Source organism: Strix aluco, chromosome 12 (assembly GCF_031877795.1).
Source record: "Strix aluco isolate bStrAlu1 chromosome 12, bStrAlu1.hap1, whole genome shotgun sequence".
NCBI lineage: Eukaryota > Metazoa > Chordata > Aves > Strigiformes > Strigidae > Strix > Strix aluco.
The window spans coordinates 13,300,892-13,323,399 of NC_133942.1; the positions used below are offsets into that span (position 1 = coordinate 13,300,892).

The 22,508-nt window shown below is 52.0% G+C and overlaps 2 protein-coding genes across 2 annotated transcripts in view; one reads left to right on the top strand and one right to left on the bottom strand.

The window, feature by feature from the left end:
* The window catches only part of SMAD6 (SMAD family member 6), a 44,048-nt gene extending 39,266 nt beyond the window's left edge, over window positions 1-4,782 (bottom strand). Inside the window, exons 1-2 of the mRNA XM_074836850.1 lie at window positions 3,199-4,782; window positions 762-818 (exon numbers count right to left, since the gene is read on the bottom strand). Coding sequence (XP_074692951.1) covers window positions 762-818; window positions 3,199-3,991 — 850 coding nt within the window. The 5' untranslated portion in view covers window positions 3,992-4,782. The remainder of the gene's footprint in view (window positions 1-761; window positions 819-3,198) is intronic.
* TIPIN (TIMELESS interacting protein) overlaps window positions 1-22,508 on the top strand; it is a 311,840-nt gene that overhangs the window by 13,651 nt on the left and 275,681 nt on the right. The gene's annotated exons all lie outside the window — the stretch shown is intronic.

Sequence of the window (22,508 nt, forward strand, 5' to 3'; positions counted from 1 at the left end):
GCAGCCACAGCACCGACCCCAGCAAGAAACCCAAGAAGGAGGTGGGATTCCTCCCTTCCCTCCTGTGTCTTTGCTTCCCATTTACTTGAGCGAGAAGCAGGCCCTGAGAAAGGACGGTCAGGATGCAGCGATGCCAATTCGAACCACCTCCAAGCCAACGTGCACCATGGAGGACCAGGATCCAAGGCTGCTTTGTGCTGGGCTCTCCAGCGGCCTTTGCTTCATGCCCAGCCTACCCACCCAAGCCGCTTTCACTAGCTTTTTTTTTTTTTTTTAAAAGGCTTTTATAATTCATCAGGAAAAGTGAAACGCCATTCAGAAATTATACAGCGCTGAGTTTCAAAGACTTTATGTCTCATTTTAATAAGCAGAGGAAGGGTAATAGCCGGTTCCTCCATGGCACAGCGCAGCCAGGGCTTTATGGAAATGGCACCCAGGAGCTCCTACTCCCCCTTCGCTCCGTCATCCCACAGATTATACACGCAGACAAAACATGACGTCTGGTAACCTTTCATTACGCCTTCATTAAAAATAGCGCTTCATATTATTTTGGAAAATATGCATGTGTCTACATGGTAATTTGGTATGATAAACTGACATCCATTTACTTCTTAAAACCTGTCAGCTGATGCTTGCTCAGAAATAATGAGCAGCCATAAAATCCCGACTTGTTGGCTTTTGCCTGATGTGCCACGTAGAACCGACACCAGGACTGCACCATGAAAGAGCTGCTGGGAGATCAAAAGAGAGAAAACACATACCCAGTGGCTTTTGCTCATCATTAGGAGACAGCCGAGAGTAGGGAGGTGGTGGAGACTCTGGAAAAACAAAACTTTATGTTAGTGCTGTGCTCGGTTTATCAACGAAACCCTCGTGCTTTCTCTTTCCAGGTAGGAACTCTTCCAAGGTTACAAACACCCAATGGAAGAAAACCCACTTGGATGCAACTTGAGACCGAGAGTTTTCCAAATCTTTGAAGAAAGGGGGTTCCACCTTGATCTTTCAAAATGAGTTTTACTACTGAAAATGCTGCGGTTCTCCCCTCCGTCCCCACCCCGCATCCCGGCCTGGGCACCCGTGACCCAAAGCACACAAGATGGCACATTGCTCCCAAAGAACAACGCTTTTATCTTCTGTATTGAAGACAACCATGGCTCAAACACATACACAGACTTCACAAAAGCTCCCCAAATACTAGTCACAATGATGGAAAAAGGGTGTCGGGTGACGAAAAGACACTCCTTTCTTGGCAGATGAAGCCTGACACTACAAGCCAGGCTGGCTTCAGCCAACAAGCCACCAAAGTAACTCTGGTCCATTCCAACAAGCATCCCATGATCCAGTGGCAGCACTCAGCCTCTCCTGCCCCGCTCCCACTGACCTCGATCCAGCAAAGCTCCCAAGCACACGCTCAGCTTTAAGCAGCTGCGCATCTGCAGTCATGCGCTTAAAGTTAAGCAAGTCCTTAAAAGCACTTTGCTGAATCAGGTCACCTAACTGGCTCTTGCTGTGCTTGTAAGAGTCAAGACCACACGAATGGGTGAAGAAGGTCCTTCATCATCTTCTTGCATTGGTTAGAGGGGGTTTTTCTTTTGAATGATGGGAGTGATTTTCTTCTAGAATTGTAACTTTGCAAAAATTGAGGAGTGTGTAACCGTCTAGGCTCTATCATGGCACCGGGATTGAGCAGACACTGACTCTGGTGAGAAACTGTCCTGAAAAGTCAATGGCATCACACTGACCCCAGACTACCACAACAAGGGTGTCTCCTCAGTTCCCTCTCGAATCCAAAAGCAAGGCACTCAGCCCAGCAACTGCAGCTCAGCTTGGATCAGTTCTTCGAGAACAACCTCAGCAACCCCCATGTGATGGCTCAGGGATGGCCCGCGGACATCTACTGCTTCTAAGCAAAGGTTCCTCATCTCCCCCAACCAAGCAAGCTGTCCTGTGGCAAGATGCTCTTTGCACAGGGTGCTCAAAAGTCTCAAAATAAAAAAATAATGGTGCCAGTGTCCCAGTGGTGATGTAACCTGTGCCATGCACAGCGGGCTGATCCCAGGCTAGAGCCTGACCTGCCGCCACAGGGGACTTGGGTGAAGGACCGAGGTGACTTCACACCCCTCAGCTATGTCAGCCCACAGTAAAGTGGGTGACAAACGGGAACACGGACAGTCTCTGCGAGGAGCCATGCAAACACTTGTAGAAAAGGGCATCAAGGCCTTTCCCCGGCTCCCGCCGCCATCCCCAGCGCCCGGACGGGGCAGGTGGGGCCCTGGCACAACCACCCACTATCAAAATGATAAGGAGCCACTCGATAAAAGCTCTGCTCTCTCCTACTCCCCGCAGAGGGCTTGGAGCCATACACCGCTGGGAAAACAACTGCCGCTGCAGGAAAGCGAGTTGGAAACTTTGCCCGGTTGTAAAAGAAACGCACAGTTCCCACAAATGCACATTTACTCCAAGTGAAGCAAAAAAAGCTGCTTGCAGCCTCTAGCATTCTTCGGGGGAAGCACACCCAGCGGAGAAGTTTCTTTCAAAGAAGTGATGCAAAGCGAGGCAGGATCCCGGATTACAAAATACATTTTTTAAAAAAAAAAAGAAATCAAAGCTCTTGCCAAGAAAGGGACCGTCAGCAGGAGGTTGGTGTCCTCCAGGATCCCTCTGCCCACGGTAAAAATTAAGAAATCCCCGAGAAACGCTTGAGCTCCGGCTCCCCCCCTCGCCGCTTCCACGCGGGTTCGGCGTTCCCCCGTGGGCAGGGCATCCCCCGCAGCCCCCCCCCCCGGGGCGCCCGGCGGGGCCCTGCGGCTTTAAGCCGGCGGCGGTAATTGCGCGGCTCCCCGGCCGCTCCGATAAACAGCGAGCCAGGCTGGCGCCAGCAGGATGCAAACTGCATATTATCGCCCCTTCTGCACCTAAATAGCAGGGGAACCTCCGCGGGAAGAGGGGGGCGGGGGGGAAGGAGAAAAAAAAAAAAAAAAAAGAGAGAAAGGTTTTTTTAAACATAACCGGGAACCGCTCTCGGCTGGGAGGGGAGTGGGGAGCCAGCCCGAGGGACCCCGGGCCAGACGCATCCCAGCCGGGCATCCCCACGGGCGTTCAAATTAGCCGAGGAAGGGGCCAGAAGCCCCAAATCCCCAAACCGGGAGGGGGGGAAGACCCCGACCCCCCCCACACACCTCTCTCTCCGCTCCTCACCTGGCCCACAGAGGCGGCTGAAGTGGTAGGGATTGCAGCAGACGGTGGGTCCGTCGGCGACGCCGAAGCTCTGGCACTCGCAGAGGGGTTTCAGCTCGGCGGGGTGCTGTAGGTCGGGCCAGCGGAAGAGTTTGCCCAGGAGAAGGTGGGGGGGCGCCGCTTGGCCCCCCAGGCGCAGCTCGGTGCGGGCTACCAGCACGCAGCCGCTGGGCATGCCCCCGCGGGACTCCACCGCCTCCAGCAAGCTGTCCAGCGAGCGCTCCTTCAGCCGCTTCAGCAGCGAGTAGGTGACGGCCTTCAGCTCCTGCTCCAGCAGCAGCAGCCGCGACCGCGCCTCCCGGCCCCGCCGCTCCGGGGAGCCGCCGTCGGTCGCGCCGTCGGGGCTGAGGGGGGAGGCGGTGGCGGCGTGCTGGGGGCCGCCCGGCTCCCGCTCCTTGAAGAGGCAGCAGGTCACCGTCCGGCCGTCGCTCTCCTGCCCCCGCCGCGGGCTCGTCCCCTCGGCGCCCTCCCGCCGCGGCGGGGCGCGGAGCCGGGCCCCGCGCCGCTCCGCCATGGGGTCCCCGCGGGGTTCCGCCTGGCCGGGCGCCCCGCCGCGCCGCTCCTCCGCCTCCCGCAGCAGGCTGCGCGCTACCGCGCGGATCTCCGCCGAAGGGTTTTTCTCCGGGATCTTGAAGCTACCGGTAGCTCCGAGGTCGTGGCCGCTCCTGGCGCTCCCATCTCCGCCGTCCCTGTCCGGAATGACGCGGCTCCTCCAAAGCCGCCGCACCAGCCCTGAGCGTTTGGACCTGAACATACGACACGCGGGCGGCCGGGGGTCGCGTCGCTCTCCGCCGCCACCCCCCCGCCGCCCCCTCCTCCTCCTCCTCCTCCTCCTCCTCCGCGGGGCTCCTCGCTCCGCCGCCGGCTTTATCTCATCTCAGGCTGCCCGGAGCACCCGGCTCGGCGGTTTCCCCGACGGCCCGCGGCAGGGCCGCACCATGGGGGAAGGCGGCGGGGAGGGAGCGCGGCGGGGGCATAGACGGCGCCGACGCCCGCGGCGGTGCGGGGCCGCTCCCGTGGCGGCGCTGGGGCTCGGGCGCGCCGCGCCGTGCCCTACATCGGCTGCCAACGCGGGGCCAGGCGGGGAGCGGCGGGGGAGCGCGACGGCACCGGGGAGAGCCCGGGGCAGCGCTCGGCTGCGCCCCTCGGCGGCTCCACCGTGGGAGGAGGAGGAGGAGGTGGGAGGAAAGAGGGGGGGAATGCCCCGGCGCGGGGGTGCCGCCCGGCGGGGAACTGGCGCTCGGAGGTATCGATTCCCTTCGGTCGAAAATAGTAGTTTAAAAAAAAAAAAATTAAAAGAAAAAATTTTAAAAAATTTAAAAATTAAAAAAATATCGAAAAAGCGAAAAACCAACAGCAGAACCCAGAGCGAAGGCCGGTGTCAGCACGTGAGTTGTACGTATCCCAGAGGCGCGGCCGCCGGTCCCGCGGTCGGGGGCGCAGCGCGGTTCCGCTCCGCTCCGCTCCGCGCCGGCGGGTCCCCGCGCTCCCCCGCGCGCGCGGCTGCCGGGGCCGCCGCCGCCGCCTCCGCGCTCGCTCCCTGGCTCGCGCCCGCCCGCCCTCGCTGGCTTTTGTGTGGCCGGGGCGCGCGCGCAGGGCCCCTCGCGAGCGGCGGCGCGATTGGCTGCCGCCCATCATGTGCCAGTCTAGACACTTTGGCGGCTCCGCGCGGCACCGGGCGTTGCGCAAACACCGGCTCAAGTTTCCGAACTCTTAAAGGGACACGCGCCCCGCTGACAACACCCCCCCCCCTCCAGTCCGACAACAACAAAACGGAGCGACCCCCCAACCCTCCCGCCGCTCCGGGGAGGCGACTCCCCCACACACACCCCCCTCACACGCTTCCAGCCGGGGTGTAACGGGGGGACCCGCCCGGGGGAAAGTAGGTCATGGCGGCGCAGGGGTTAACGCCGCTCCACCCCCCCACCCCACCCCCCCTCCCGCGCCGGAGCCGCCGCGGCGGGACACACCCCCGCGATGTATCAACTTGTCCGCCGTGGCAAAAGTTCAGGCCCGGCGCACGCCCATTGGCCCGCCGCCGCGTGACGCGCGGCGCCGCCACCGCTCATTGGTCCGGATGCAGCGACAGCACCGCCCCTTTCTCCCCCCCCTCCCTCCCCTCCCCTTGCCCCAGCGCGGCGTGTCCGTGAATGAAAGACATTCCGCGGGCGCCGCGGGACGCGCCGGGTCCCTGTGCCCGCCGCCACGGGGGCCCAGGGCGGCGGGGGGGGGGGGGGCGGGGCGGCGTGTCCCGGCCGCGGCCCCGCGGGGGAGACGGGCGCCGGCAGCGGGGCGGGGGGGGGGGGGGAGCGGCGGCCCCGTGGGGTGCGGGGGGGAGCGGCGGCCCCGTGGGGGCGGCGCGGCGCCGCGTCCCGCCCCACGCAGCCGGCGGCGGAGGGAGGGTGCCGCCGGGGGAGCTGTGCGTGGGGATGGGACCCCCCCCCCCCCCCCAAACCAACCCTAAAGTGGTGATTCTTGTGACCCCGCAGCGGGAGTTCAGGCGGCCCCACTGCCCCCCGCGGGGATTCCACGGGCACGTCAGCCTCTGACCGTGGCAGAAGCGGCTCCTGCAGCCGGTCCCGCTGCTCGGGGAGCGGGGGGGGGGCGCGGGGGCTCGGCGGCACCGGCACGGCGGGCCGGAGCGGGGCCTTTCCCCTCGCCCGTGGGCAGCGGCCTCGTGGGAATCCGTGGGAACCTGCTGCTAAGAGCGGAAAGCAAAGGGGCTTCGGTTGGAGGATCAGCCTGAGAACCGACTGGGGAACTTTAGAGCAAAAATAAATCTTGGCTATTTATTTCCCAACAGTTCACTGGCTAGGAAAAAAAAACCAAAACAACCCAAAACCAAAGTATTTCAACCAACAAATTGTGGACAACCTGAATGTTGGTAGTTCTTCTCTTGGCATCTCCGAGTAGCTCTTGCTGTAACTGAAGGCTTTTGTCCACATTTCCCCAAACCTGCACAAATACACCTAAGAACATAATAATATAAATACACTCGGTTAACTTAGTACAATTTTTTTAATGGCAAACTTAATTTGCGTGCTTCACCTTAACGTAAGGGATTCCAAAATACTCCATTTAAAATCCATACGTGTGTGCTACTGAGGTTTGCACCAACATAACTATAATTTGTCTTTTGACTTTGGGGTTACTTCTGCCCCTCCTGACCTGTAGGACCAGGGGTAAAGCTCCTTTTCCCTTGCCCTTTTTGGGTGAGTTTTTGGAAATGTGTGGTTTGCCTTGTGCAAAATGCAATGTAAAAGCTCATATAAAGGAACCTGCTGCCTCTGGGTCTCCTAACTGCTACAGGCAGGGGACTGATAGTCCCGTGCAGCACCGTCCTCCTCCGAACGCCTCCCTCCCTACGTAGAAACCAAACTGGGAGTAAAAACAGATGATGTTATTTGGGTACTGACTCACTCTGCGTGGAAATAACGTCCCGTGGTGGCTATGCTAAAACCCAGCGCTCTCACCGACCTGCAGAGCAGCGACATTTTACACCTCGATCACCCTTTAGAGCTATTTACAAAAGTCAGCCAAGGTCCCACTGCGGCCGGAAAATGCTCTTAGCCTTTTTTTTCACATTAGGGAATAAAGACAAGTGAAAAGGTGTGGAAGGCCTGCAAAAAAGATTCAGCTTCAGACGTGGAAGCAGAAATTGGGATTTCCTGGATCTCAGACCCAGGCAGGATCCCTGCCCATCCCCAGGCTGCTCCAGAGAGGTTCCAGCGCTCGTTTAAAATCCACATCCATCGGCCTGTCCTGCATGACCCCAAGATTTACCTCCCTAAATGTGGCTGATGCTTTTCTTTCCAATATCGTTTTTATGTCACCCAAATTATGTCACAAATGTGCAATTACCAACATTTAAATATATATCAATCTTAAATATAGCACTGTTTAAACTAAGGACAGGTCATTATTTCAGCAAACAACGTATTACTGCTTATCCAACACTATATAATCATGGTGTGTGCAATATGGTGCGAAGAACAATGGGGCTTTCACGGGGCGCGGGGCGGCCGACCATCTCTGCGGGCACAGGTATGTGATGCAGAACTCCTGATTTCACCCAGAGTGCCATCCATTTCAGATCCTGCAACAAGAGTACATTGTTCTGTGCTCTAACGTGGGCAAGAAAAACAGAGCACTCAATTGTACTTGCCATAATGCATGTATAATTTATAGTAATGCTGGTTATTAAAGGATTTCTAGTAATTAACAGCAATGTGCTCTTTCACTGCCTTTTTTTCCCCCTTTCTTTCTTTTTTTTTTGCCTGTCATAACAACAAACATTCCTGGGAGATGCTCTGGAACACATCCTATAGGTCTTGGCACAATAGCTGGAGAGAAGCTTTTGAAAACCTGCCAGTCTTATCTGACATGGATCTCCCAGGTACTATATAAAGCCAAATCCTCTTGGGCCCAGGAGGATGGTGGGTGGCCGGGAGGGCATCGGCACCAACCTCTTCCCAAAACCAAACTGCGGCTGGGGGAGAGGGGCCAGCGCGGCCGTTGTGACTGCGGTCAAAGGCATCATCAGAGCCCAAATCTGCAGGCACGGACCACTGCGCTCTGGGTTTTCAGTAGCAAAAAATAATCCATCATTTTCTGCTTTTCTTTATCTCTAGTAGTTTATATGTTTCCAGTCAAAGAGAAGGATGCAGAGGTTAAAACACAAAATTAATAATTGCCATTTAAATAATGTTTTAACAGCACAATTTCTAGATTATTTTAATGCCTTGAAAATGGGGTTGAGATGGGTACCCCGTTGATCGATGCCGAGAGGCGGTGAAGGCTGGGGGACACACTGCACCCCCATTTCACCGCCCAGGAACGGGGGCACAAAGCGTATGAGCCCAGCCAGAGAAACCACGACAAAACTGCTGCGCCAGAGTGAGGGGCTCTGCCAAAAACTAAAATGCCTCATAAAATTAGGCTGGTTTTGCTGGAAGCTGATTTTGAAAGGAACCAGAGAAAAAAAGTTTTGACAGCATCAGAATGTCTCGTTTCCTTTGTTTTAATGACATTGCCGTGATTTTCCAGTTCAAACCGACTTTTCATTTTACTCTTGCAAATGTTATATTCTGTGCGGTAACACACTGTGATAGGACTTTGGACCATCTTCAAAATGGAAAAAGCTAAAATCAGAACAAGGCATTTTGATAAATTCAAAGTTAAAAAAATGTTTGAAGAATTTTCCTTTATGGAGAATTTCACAACCGCTGGACTCCATGCTCCCAGACCTCGGCAGCTTGAAACCTTTCGTGCAGATGATGTGATCTCACCCCACCACCTCAGCGTGTGCCCCGTCCCAGGCAGGCTGCAGCCACGGCAAAGCCCATCCCGGCTCCTCCGGGCTGGAGTTGTGGCCATCCTGTGCCACTGCTCCTGGGACACACGTCAGGGGAACGCATGGGTTGTTTCACATCACCATAACGCCAAGTTAAGACCTGGGATTTGCTACCTTCACGTGTTTTCCAGTCAGCAATAAATGCAGTTTGCAGATGGCTCTAAGATAGCCCGAGGTCAGTGGTTTGCACAGACTGCTCTGAAATTGCACGCGCGCAAAAACAGGGTTTTGCTCAAGCGCGGTGGATTCGCCTGCGGGAAGCACAGTTCACGTCCCGCCGACCTCGTGCCCTGAAAGTGGGTTTGCAGGGCTTGCACACAGAGCCTGCGTGCACCTGGCAGCATCACCCCCACCTGCTCGAAGCCACCCTGATGTGTGTGACAACATGCCGTGGCCACCGCTGGTGTGGCCAGCCAGGCTGCAGGGAGCAGAGCAGCCGCACGTCGTCACCCGGTGAAGCTGGGACATGGCTCACAACCCTCCTCCCTGCCAGGAGATGCCCAAGTCGAGGCATTTACATCCCAGCAGAGTGATACAGCCGGGAGGGTTTTGCACTGACAAAGTTTGCGCTGGCACCTTTCCTCCAAGTGGGATGAAATTTTCGCCGTCCGGTGATCCCATCCAAATCCCCAGGGGAGCCGGTGGCACCGCGGCGGGTGCTGCGTTTGCTGCCCCGGTCCCGCCTGTCCCGCGAGGCTCAGGGGGTGAAGCGGGGCCACAGCAGGCAAATTTCTTAGGGATGAGTTGAAATTAAACATCCTCCAAAATTGATAAGAATCACGAAGGGGCCAGGGGAAAAAGAAAGGACAAAATCCGATAGAAATTCGTCAAATACTGTGTTTCACCAGACCTGAAATTAATGTTAATGGGTTAATGGAAACTCCACAAGGCAAGAGCTGCTGAGTTTCCAGGCTTTTCAAGGCCCTTCCCACGAGTATCTGCTGTGGGTGGGGACAAGCTGACTCACAGTTTCCAGGGCTGTAGTAACATTTCAACACCCCAGCGCTCCAGCCTTGGGGACTGATGGCAAAGAGCACATTCCCAGCAGAGTGGTTGGGAAGTTTTTTGACAACATGTTTTCTTGTGTCAGAAAATGTGAGTTTGGCAAAACCAAATTTTTTTTTTTTTTTTTTTTTGGTAGCAAACTACCAGTTTCCACAAAGTGCTGCTTGGAAAGGTTGCCTGAGCTCAAGCTTGGATTTCTAGTCAAACCCACAGAGGTAAAATAATCTCCCAACAGGTCCTCCCCAGAGGGTGATGGCACCCATCCGTGGGGGTGCCCACCCCAGGAGAGGCCCCTTGCTTGGAGCAGGGACGTGGACTCTCACATCCCAGAAGAAGACCCTGCTCTATGGGTGACTGCAGCCCCATTTCTTTAAATCTCTTCTTGGTGGAGCTGGGCCAATTTGTCTAAATAATTAAGCAGTTATTCAGGGTGAAAGAGTCCGACTTTAACATTGGAGATGAGAGCACCCATCTGAGATATGGGGTATGAGGTTCAGTTCCCTGGCTTGGGTCAGGACGAACAGGGATTGAACCACAAGTCAGGTCAGTGCCATGAGTACAGGATTATCCCCTGTGCTTTCATTTTGTAGCAAAATAAACTCAAACCATCCCAGTCAAGTCCTGCTGCAATCCAAGGAAAGCACTGGTGTCTCAGGTTTTGTAGAACAGAAAGGCTGCCTTCATCCAAACCTAATGCCAGCCTCCACAGCAGAGAAAGGTGTTTTTTTCCCCTTAATAAAAGCTGTATTTCCATCTCCTTTGAGCTGCCCCTCTCCCGAAACACAGCCAGAGGGACCTTGTTTAGCCCCACTGCCTCATTTCACATTCAGCCAGAGATGACTATTCACACACTTTCTCCATTTGAAAAATACAGAATAACTAGAAATGTATCCTTGATATGAAATTTCATTACTATCTATTCCAGGCAGCACAAAGTGAAAAGAGAAATTTTGGGGAGTATTGCAGAAGGTGCATCTCGCTCCCAGGGAGAAGGTGGCTGGGCTGGACCTTCGCAGCCCAAAGTCATTCGCTGCTAGTCTCAGCGGGGGCAAAGGATGCTGAAGCAGAAAGATCTGTGGGGTGCAGCTTCCCACGGGATCCCATCCATGGAGAAGAAACAGCAGCAAATACCGCAGCAATGAACACAGACCTCTTACAATTTCCAAACCATTTGCATCTGCTGTTTCCTCTAGGCTAAATTGCAACTTTTCCAATGGGAGAACAAGCCAAAGGACACCTTGGCTCTTGTGTCAGTCGTAGGGCACACGGTGAAACACGAAGCAGAAGAAGCATCTTCTCCTGTCATTCCCAATGGTGCTGAAATCCCAGCCGAGACGACCACTTCTCTCTGAGCAGCCTCAAGCAGACACCTTCAAAAAAATCCAGCGTAACCTCAGCAAAGCAGAGCTGTCTGTACATTGAGAAGGATGAAGAGCTCCACGAAGCGTGCCGTTACGGGGACGGCGATCGGCGAGTGCTGCTGCCTTCAGCCCATCCAGCTTTCTGCTGGCCGCCTGCACGTGGCTGCGTCTCACTCAGGCGCACGGCAGGTCCGACCGGGAAGGCACAAACCAGCCAGGGAAAACGGAGAAGCCGTTGGACTTGAACTGAACCCAAGCCAAACTTCTTCTGAGGTTCAGCAAATTTCATGTCAATAACTTTTATTCCTCCTCCTGCAGCCAATACGCTTCCTGAGCGCGGGCAGCCGCCATCTCCCGCGCGAGCCCGTCCTCTGGCCAGCTGGGCAGATTCTCAAATTGGGCAAGATCTGATTTATCAGCCAGTTCCTGCTGCCTAATCAAACCCAACCCTCAAACCTCCGGGGTTTCCCTGTACCACCTCCTTACGCTCTCCCTCTTGATCCCACGCAAGCACTGTTAATTTACCTGCACCGTATTTTTTCTTACAACACTCTGGGGAGGCAGAGGAATTGCTGTTAATGTCCTCTTGTATTCATCCGGAGGGCTTGTGGTGGGAGGGACCCTCAGAGACGCGACAGTGCCCAGCTCCCACGGAGTCCGGTGGGACGCAGAGATCTAATTACCTTTGCTGGTGTAGGGGAAAGTAATTTCCCCAAGGTAACAGGGAGTGTCTGTGCTGGAGAAGAAAACAGAGCTCATGTGAAAGTCTAAGACTGGAAAACCTCCACCTGAAGAGGACTGTGGTGGGACACAGGACCCGCCCTGGGTGTCCACCTGCAAGCAGCCACGTGCACTCACCAGCCAGGGAGCCCCTGCACAAAACCAGTCCTTTCTTTTCCGTTTTCCCCAGCTGAGCGCACTGGATTCAGACTGACAACTGCTGAGGGCTGCTGCTCGCTCAGGAGGTTGGTATCATCCAGGGGAACACCGCTCCCAGGTTTCAATGGGCTTGCTGCTCCAGTGCCCAGTACCTATGAGTTGGTTTTGTTGGGTGGACGCTCACTGAAACAGAGCTGATAGTTCCAGTTTGCCCCTGGTGTCAGCATCTAGGAGAGGCCAAATGGCTCATGGGGACAGAACTGTCCTCTGAGGAGGTTCCCCAGCTTTCATTTGCAGCTCTTCTGTCCAGGATGACCGAGGGTAGAAGTTCCTAAACTGCTGTATGCACCCAATGAGTGCTGTAGAGAAGATGGGGGGGGTTAGGCCACTGGTCCTCTGGACCTGGGTTTCTGAGGACTTCTTAGGGTTGGAAAGCAAAGCTACAGTTTCTCAAAGCAACAGAATCTTGTGGCCCTACCTCTGCTTTACAGATTCACTAGACAGCTGCAGGACGCGGATCTCCTGACCACCAGTGTGGCACAGGAGGGACCGACAGGCATCATTACTGCTCTGTGCTCTGGAACGAAGCTGGTGATGCGGAGGAAGATCTACCTGCCATCAAACCTTTCAGTGTCTTTCCCGATGCCACTGACAGCAATTTTCTGAGTCCTTCTGAAATGATGATCTCATAAAATGAGGCATGTAGGTGGAGAGGATGAAGACATGGACTCCTGAGCCTTAATCTAGTGATTTATCCAGGAGGACATCCTACCTTGTGGTCAGTTATGAGCAACCACTCTCTAGTGTATCCTGCAGCAGTGTGAGCACAGTGATCGTCTCCCAGGACCCACATGAGGAGGTACCAGTGCAAGACAGAGAAGTGAATGGGGAGGAGAAGTCACGCTCAGCCAGTCCAGGATGATGCAGCCTCTGAGACTCTTGCAGCAGAGAGATGGATGTGCTGAGACCGGCCATCTGTCTGCATGGCAGCAGTTTGGGGATTTCTAGGCCCCCAGAAACTCGTAGCATCTACCTCAGCCTCATTCTTTACTTCCCTGGTTGCAGGCAGAACAGCAGGGCTAGCCATTAAACTCCTCCTGTCCTGGTCTGGCTGTAGGAGTCAAGTAATATCACATAAAACAGATGCTCTGTTCAAATAGGAAGGGAACAACCGCCCGCGTCCACCAGAGGATACATCTAAAAACCACACCACCCATAACAAACACATAGGAGTTTGTCCTTTTTATCAGCATTTATTCAGCAGCCTGTGGAGACAGTCTGCCTTTCTGGAGCCTTTTCCAGGCAGATAACACCCAGTTCTGAAACTGCCCTTTACTTTTTTTTTTGGCTTGGCTTTGGTGAATTGTCATTCTTGAGCTGGAAAGGGCCTAAACAGTCCAGCGCTGCAGGCTGTCACCACGCTGCTCTAGCAACAAACTGCGTAATATGCCAAGCCCAGTGTCTTTGAAAAAAAAAAAAAAGACATCTACCCCTATCCATATTTACCCATACAATTTGCAAACACAAAACTGGAAGTTCCCTAGGAAGGCAGGAATAAAAAAAGGATTATTCTATTTGGACCTGGTCCAGAGAGCAGAGGGAGTATACGTATATGTCAAAAATGGATTTTAATTGAGGTTTGTGGTGTCCAGTGGTGCTCTCCTAGGAGCTAAAAACACGGTGGGGCTGGACGAGAAGGAAGCATAGGTTGACGAAGACATCAAAGCAGATCTGAGAAAGGTCAGATATAAATGGCAACCTGTCCGTTTATGCAATAGTTTGCTCTTCTATTTACAATGGTATTTTCTGGGAAGAGCTGGTCAGAGCCAACTAGGGCAGGCTTGTAAAAAGATAATTTTTCTCCCTTAGAAAACACAAAGACAGACAGACTGGGCTGCTGGCTTTTCTCCCTTCCCAAGATCTGCTGCCCTGGGCAATTTGTTCTGTTGCAGCAGCTCTTTGCTGAAGTGACTGGCGTCTGGTCCGCTTCAGAGCAGACGCCAGTCACTCCAGTAAAGAGCTGCTTACCACATCTTTGGTAAATATTTTCTGCAGTGGTGCAGTAGCGTCTTAAAGAGCAGCACTGTTATTTCGTAGGCATCTCCAATAATAACTCAGAGAGAAGCAGCCACAAGACATTAGCAAAAGCTGCTGCCACTGACCAAAACTTTAGAGCAGCAGGAACAGAAGTGGGAAGAGAATAGAAATAGTGACTGAGTCATTGGCTGGAGAGGCTGAATGCAGCAAGGGAAGAAAAAAAAGGCAGGCTTCAAAAGCTGGTCCCAGGACACATCTGTGGGACCAGCACACACTGGTCAGATGCTTCCTCAAATTTCTTGCAACCTCAATATGGGGATATGAAAATCATTATGGGAAAAAGAGAATATTGGCTTCTCTGTTTTGAGCCTGGACCAAAGGTAGCCAGAGGCAATCATTGCTAAAGTACCAGAACTACATCTTTTTTTGTGTGGAAACTCTATTTTGAGTATCTCTGCTGGCAGCTGGCTGCAGGATCTCCAGGGCTTGCTCATGCAGAAGTATGTGAAAATAGAAAGCAGGATTAGGGAGGAAAGGAGCTGACCCTAAAGTCATTGGCACTGCTGGGTGTTACTGAGAGCAAATCATCCTTAAATATACACCAGGACACAGAAGTACACAGTTTGGCGCAGCAGTAGCACAGTTGCTTCTTAGACACCCAGCCCACGGACCAGGCTTTGCTGAGAAAGGAGATGCTGGTTGGAAGCCAGTCAGGTCTGCAGGGGATCTTCCCCGTCTCATTACCACACCATGGAGTGAGAAAACCCCTCTCCGAGCAGGCACCCCGCGGGGTCGGTCCTACTGTACCTTAAACTGCTGAGAAGCCGTCTCTGCCCAGGAAACTGCTGGCTCCAACCTCTCAGGCTGCTGTGAGATGATCAGAAACAGCAGCTTCCACCCTAAGGGTCTGGGCAACCATCCCGGCCACCAGCACGGACGCGTGTGGGCACAGACCCGTGGGTTTGTGCCTGGAGAAAACAGCTCTGGAGGTGCAGGTCTCCTCTACAGACCCCTTATCACCCTTCTGGAGCCACGACTGGGGTTTTCCATAATTCACCATATATTTATGACACTAAACCCTTTCACTCGTAGTTTGGTGCCAACCGTCTCTAGCAGCCAAGCCCTCAGAGGGTGTAAACTGGCGTAGCTCCTATCACCTTCAGCGGACGGGTCCCAGCCAAAACCTGACCATTTATTTACCTTCTTACACGGGCGATTACCTGGGACCATGGCCTGATTGCACAGCCTGACCCTGCATGCTGGCTCTTACCCACCCTACCCAAAGTCCAGCCCGCGCTAAATCTGGCACAGGGATGCAAAACTGTCCTGCTGTCTGGAAATGGCAGAAGGCGTCCATGGCCCGTCAGGCTATCCCGGGATAACCTGGGATGAGAACAAGAGGATGGAGCACTGGCTGGCGCAGATACGGGCTGAAAATATCTGATAGAAAACAAATTTTGTATTAAGTGAGTGGTTTTTAGCTCTCAGCCTCTTTTTATTCGGCTAGTGAGTGAATAATGATTAATTCACAGTGATCAGATGTGGTGAACCATGACCAAAAAAGCAATGAGAGCGAGACAAGGAGCGTGTGCGAGTGCGGAAGAGCTCGGCTGAGGGCTTGGGCACCAGATCTGTGTGAACTGAGTCCCAGCAATTCTTGTCCCACTTTTCAAGGGACTGGCTCTCTCTTCATTGAGCTTCATCCAGCGCTGTGGTAGGGGACAGCAGCTGGTCAACAACAGCTAAAGACAAGAGTCATGTGGGAGGAAAGACAATAAATTGTCTTGCATTCAAAATATATAATTCCCAAAGCCATGTTAGGACATCATTTTTGTCTCAGCTGCATGACCTGCCAACACCTCCTGAAGCCACCTCCAACGGAGGGCTGCTGCCCACCCCTGCTCCCACTCCCCCTCGCTGTGACACCAGCCAGGGTTTGTGACAATGACCCACCGGATCGCCGGTGCCTCGCAGCGAGGACCAGCACGCTGCCGAACGCGGGCCCACGGTCCCCATGCTCTCGACGCAAACGTTAAATGCGCAGGACGAAAGAATGACATCAACCATCCCAACACAAGTTATTAATATCATCATTAGCCAAACAACAAACGTTTCTCTCAGAGTCATAAAGCAAGGGTGGCATTTTTATTAGCTGAGGTTTCCTCCTTTTTTTTTTTTTTCTCCTTTTTTATGGCCTTATCCACAAATGCTGAGAGCCAGAGGGAATTATTTGTTACTTACATTAAAGCAAGAAGCCATCAGACCACAGCACTACAACCACTCCCCATATCATTATTTTCTTCTTCTGGGTTTATATGAACCTCATTATTAAACCTTAGCTAATGCAGACATCCTAACAATGCACCGAGTGCTAATAACTGCTAAGCAGCATTATTAATTATTGTAATTACAGCATTTAAAATATATTTTGATTATATTAAAGAGAATACTTTCCTACTTTTCCAACCAAAAAAATCCACAAATGTAGCTTATTAACACTAATTCTATTCTTATTGGTAAAACTATTGTTAGATTTCAAAGGCAGCTAGTCTGGGCCCTAAAAAAATATATCACGCTGGGATGGTGTGGCATGTTCTCAAACTCTGGTGTCGCTTAGCTGGGGTGGGGGCTGGAGGGAGCTTGGCAAAATGTGTTATCGGGGATTCCGATGAGGAATTCAGTCCTTGAAGTCTGACAGCACCCAGCACTGGTGGCCTTGAGGAGAGGCATAAATACATACACCCCCCTTAGAGCTTCCATCTCCCCTTCCATCCCCCCGAAAGCTGCATTCCGTGTGTGCTGGCGGGCTCCGTACGGGCTCAGGGGAACCAGGATCACTTGTCCGAGGGGTGTTGGGAGCGGTGGGAAGCACCTATAGGCTCACCTATGGCGAGTTATAGAGCTACTGCTCTGGGTACAATATAGGGCCACGATCCTGCGACAGGCACTCTTGTCGTTAACCCTTGCCTGTAACGTTCAGTGGAATTATTCATGCTGAACCCAGACGCACAAATGGCCATATAAACACACAGCTGCACTTTTAATTAAAGATACACAGCTGCACTTTTAATTAAAGATGCGCCGAGATAAAAAGCTTCAGAAAACAATTTTAAACAATTAAAAATAATATTAGAGGTGTTTGTCTGCCCAATCTGCATGTGTCCTGAGCAGCTCGGGGAGGTTTGCTGGATTTTTAGCATCAAGAGGACTGTTTGCAGCGATTCCCCTCCGCTCGGCTGGCAGGCTGAACACGCGTCCAGACGTTTCTTTGCTCCAAAGAGTTAAGATTTCTCTTGTCAGGCTGTTTTTGTTTCTATTCACATGTCAGTGCCTGTCATTTATTTAGTCAATGGGACATGTCCAAGGGATGGAGACAGACTGGGTTAGTCATTCTGACCGTGGGTCGCCAGTCACTGCAAACTGCCTGAGGTCATTTCCAAAAGCGCCACTAACAATGAGAGGGAAGCTGGGCCCGGGAGACCTGCAGGAAACGGCGCGGAGATTAAAGACAGAGATAGTCCTTTGCAAAAGTACACTGGAGGAATGTTCCCTATGTTCTGTCAACAGAGTTTCTTCCTCGCTCAAGACTGTCTATTTTAAGTCTGAGCTCGCACCAAAAATGGAAATCCTTGCTCAATGGCTATCAGCGGATCTTGGGTTTCTGGGGCTGCAGCAGCGCTACGGCCGAGGAAATGAACCCTCCAGCTCGGTCTTTGCTGCCGGAGCTGCTTGAAACAATTCCCTCTTGTGGCAGCTCTCCTCTGGGTTTGCTCCTTTGCCTGGTTAAAGCACGGGGTGTAAAACCTGGCTGAAGCCCACAGTACCAACCTACAAGCATCCTTCCCCCAGCGTATCCCCGGCACTGCCCTTGGCACGGCTGCCGGGGAGCGCAGGACTGGGGGTGGCACCTCAGCCCACGCAGGGCAGCAGAAAGCAGAGCTGGGCTGCAAGGGCCACAGCTCAGGCTCGATGGGCACTTCCAGGATGCTCTCCTGCTGTAAGGAAGGGAATGGAAAAGGAGCGCTGAAACGCAACCGTGAATATTTGCTGCAGCATCTTGGGCTGGAATCAAGCCCCGTGACTGCAGATTTGGGGGAATGGGAAATTCCTCTGGCAGCCATCTGGGCGTCAACACAGGGCTGAGATACAAGAGCAGTTTTAGATGCAGAGATGCACATTTTGCTTTTTAAGCAAAATAGTACAGGTCACTCTTACTTAACACATAAGGTACCTCTGCGTGTTTTGGAAAACATTAATAACAACCACATGACTGGTGTAAAACACTGATTTTCCATCCAGACACACTATTGTTTTCAGATAAATACATTCCATGGAGCTTTTTTGTATCTGAACTTTCTACATGTGGCTTCTGCGTCTCAGGCAGATGGGAATGGGGATTTGGTAACAATAGTGGTGGCCCAGGAGGAGCCACCAGAGCCCGCTGGCTCAGGAATTAGTGACAGGGGCTAAACCCTGCCCTCTGGTGTGGATGCAATTGCCGGTGATGCGGGACAGGGGCTGAAGTTAAGAGAGGGATGGGAAAAGAAGCTGCACAGTGGATTTGAGCTGCTTTGCAGAGATATGGAAAGCAGAAAATGCATTTCTTAGGATACAAACATCCATCACGGACACACACGAGAGTGTCCAAATTCCTCTGTGTTATATTTATGAAGCCATTTGGAGACATGATACAGGCCAGTTCCTGTAGATTTTTCCATGTGTTGTTAAAGATTCAAATTACAGAGTAATTTTCAGTCTTTGAAGACATTGGTCTTGGTATTGCAGAGCCCGGAGGCTGCTCCGGGCAGGGTCTGTCTGCGCAGCAGACGGGAGATAACGCAGAGCCACCACCAGCGCCGAGCAAGCTCAGGAGTCAGTAACGGGCCAGGAATGACGGCGCGGAGGCACTGGGGGGGAATTTACTCTGCTTGTAGATAAGGAAAGCATCCTGCTTTAAGCACGGGGTAAACAGCTTTTAATACACAAACTAGTTATCTGGCGAGTCCCACAGGAGGAAGCGTATCTAGTGCGAGGCTCCGCAGGCACATCCGTGCTCCGCAGCAGAGCACGGTGCGAGGACGTGAGCCGGCCCCGGTGCCCAGGTGGTTTTGGGGATCCTGGCTGCTCATGGGTGCTCGCCGGGGCTGGGGCCAAGGCTCCGCCAACTTGCAAAAGGGAATTGAGATAGTTGGGTTTGTCTCCAGGAGGAGGACTGGGCTTCTGGTCCGTTGGTGGCCTCATGGGCCACTCAAGTTAGAAATCACAAAACAGTTGGGCAAAATCAGAAAGACTTTAAGAAGAGACTTAAAAACTCTTTTTTCAGCACAAAACCGCCAACACCAATCGTTCTTTCCACTAACTACAGAGAACACCCTACCAAACTAAATTAAGGTGTTTTTTCATTGGTAAGGCCATGAAAACACTCACAAGCTGGAGAAGACAAGTCATTTCATCTCAGCATGATAACATTTGGGAGAAGTCATGAGATCACGGCTGCTCCCTGGTGCTCCCTGTGTAGCTGCAGGGTTCTCGCTGCAGAACCAAGGTCTGAAACCTCAACGAGCACCACTCCCGGGTGGCACTCGGGGGCTGTGGGCACAAGCTTGGCCCTTTGCCTTATCGCAGAGAGGCAACGGAGTCAGGAGAGGTGACGGATGGAGCAGGAAGAGCTGATCTCAAGTTCAGAGCCTGATTTACGGGTGAGGCCTCGGGCAAATCACTTACTGGCTTTGTGGTTTCATTTCCTCATCTCTAGAATCTCTTTCATGGGGGATGTGTGAGGGGGAATTAACTTTCAAACTTTGTTTTTAATAAATATTTAAAGATTCATCTTGTATTTTATGAATATTTCTGAATGATCTCTCTGCCCTTGCATAAGGGTCTTTCCCTGCCAGCTCTTGAATCTGAGCTCCTCTCCCTGGCGTGGGTGCGATGCCTCTGCTGCAGATTTGTGCTTTCATTGAGCAACAGTTAAGCTGCCTCAGTTAAATGTAAAGGCATGTGAAGAAGGTTTTCTACTGCCAGTTCTGCACCGCGCTGCGCTGGATGCCAGCAGGACACATCAAACAAAAGAGTTCCTCCGCATAAAATAAACCAAAGCAGCGCCCAGCACATGCTGCTGAGCTGTTAGCAAGCTCTGAGTGACCCCCAGTACTCCAAAATTCTTCATTTATGTGTGAAGCACCAGTAAAAACTCTTGTTTTCACCAGCCCAGTGTGATTTGGAAGTGAAAGCGCAGGCTTGAAGCTACTCTGTGCTGAGGCCAGTGGAAATTCGGTGCGGGTTTGACCCGAGGACTATGCACACTTTAGTCTCTGCCTGTTTATTGTTAAACTCATTAAAAACATCAGGCTTTTTGCCTCTTAAAAGTCTTTTCAAACTTCATAAAATATGTGAATGCTTAAGAAAGAATCTGTGTGCAACTGTATAAATAGTGACTAACAAGTAGGAATTTTGTGGTGTTCAAAGGGAGCAAAATAAGCTGACGAGCCTGTGGTATAACGAGTTAATTTGCCTTGCAGCCTACCTGGTGCCCAGCGCCAGCTCGCCCTCCCTCAGACATCGCTGGTGATGGGTCATGCACTCCTCCGCCCAGATGAGTGATTTTAAGTTAAAGATTCAAAATTAGCTCTCTCAGACATGCCCCAGCCCAAGGTTGGTCACTTCCTTATACATGGATGCTGAATTTCTATTAGAAGAAAATTCAAAGCATTTCAAAATGAAGCATTTGGACACTTTGAGTTGAAATCATCTCCATTTCTAAAGGACACTTCATTCTATTTTTAAAATGCTGTAAAGTTTTGAAAGCAAATTCAACCATGCATTCAACCAAACCAACATTTTTGTTCAAATCCTCATTTCCCAGAAAAATTGTAAACCATTTGTTTCAGTCAGAACTAGAACAAACCTTTTCCCCAATACTTTCCAACTGCCAATAATCCATTTTTATCCCAGATTTAATGTTGTTATAAAACTTCCTTACTGGAACTGCTGGAACTTGAAGTTGTCATTAAGTGGATACCTTGCACTGTCACTAAAATTCATGCCATTTTGTAATCCTGTTATTCCCCAAACTCATCTCAGGCTTCAGCGCCCCTGTCCAAGGGATGTTTACAGCTTATTCTTCCTTTGTAGGCAAAATTAACCCAAGAGCTAAAACTGATGAAAGGCACATTGCTGTCTGTCATAAGGGGCATATGTTGAAATATGGCAGTGAGAAAAGCCAGCAATGCTCAAACCGCTGCAAAACCCCAGCGGAACAAGGCACGTGAAGAATATTTTATATTTAGTTGGAGGAAGGGAAAGGCAGGAGCTGGATAATGTTGGGCTTTTCATGATGAAGAATGCTTCTAGGGAGAACTCCCTGCCATGGGAAATGCTCCACGCTTTATTTTTCTAATGAACAACTGTCCCCAGTGTTTCACAACGCCAGGTTGCTTACTGTGGAGAGCTGGAGCAAGCCTACTTTCTCTCTCCTTGTCCTTTTCAGCCCACATAGCTTTATTAGCCAGGGTGGGAAGAAGACTTGGAAGTCAGAATCAAAAAAACACAACATCAGTTGCAAAAAGAAACTACATCTTCTTCCCAGGCTCTCCTGAGCTGAGAGGCTGCCTTTAATCTTCCCAGTCCCTGGAAGAACAGCTGTCTGTCTGCCTGGTCCTCAACTGTTGTCTTCACCTTGGTCTTCTGTATCTCCTCTGCTGTCCTGATGCACCTTCTTCCTGCGTCTGCAAGCACCCGGCCGCCAGCTCTGTGTAAGGTGAGGAACGAGCCCTGCTGACTGCAGAATCATTACAGAATCACAGAATCATTCAGGTTGGAAAAGACCCTTGGGATCATCGAGTCCAGCCATCAGCCCTACTCTACAAGTTCTCCCCTACACCACATCCCCCAACATCTCATCTAAATGACCCTTAAAGACATTCAGGGATGGTGACTCCACCCCCTCCCTGGGCAGCCTATTCCACTGTCTGACCACTCTTTTTGTGAAAAATTTTCTCCTAATGTCCAGTCTGAACCTCCCCTGTTGCAGTGTAAAGCCATTCCCTCTTGTTCTGTCGCTAATTACCTGTGAGAAGAGACCAGCACCAACCTCTCTACAATGTCCTTTCAGGTAGTTGTAGAGAGTGATGAGGTCTCCCCTCAGCCTTCTCCTCCTCAAACTAAACAGTCCCAGCTCCTTCAATCTCTCCTCATAGGATTTATTCTCCACGTCCTTCACCAGCTTCGTTGCCCTCCTCTGCACGTGCTCCAGCATCTCAATATCTCTCTCTTAGGATGGAAACCAGTGGCAGAAGGCTGAAAAAAAGAGTCAACTGGTTCCCAAATAGAGGAGCTTTAAACCTCAGGTTTAAGAGACACTTAAAAGCTGCACTGCGCTTTTGTAGATGGAGCAAGTCTCACCGCCCAGCATACACCTTGCCAGCGATGATGGGAATCGCATTCACATATCCTGCTGCCTTCCAAGGGTATGAGCACTTGGATCCCATCAAATAACAGACTGTGCTGCTGCCTGTGAAGTTCCCCCCTTTGATTCTCTTGCTGAATGCTTAAGCCAGTGACTTGGCCAGGAACAGACTCATTTTCAAAAGAGGCACTCACATTTCGTTCCTGAATGCTCTCTCTATGTCCCTCCC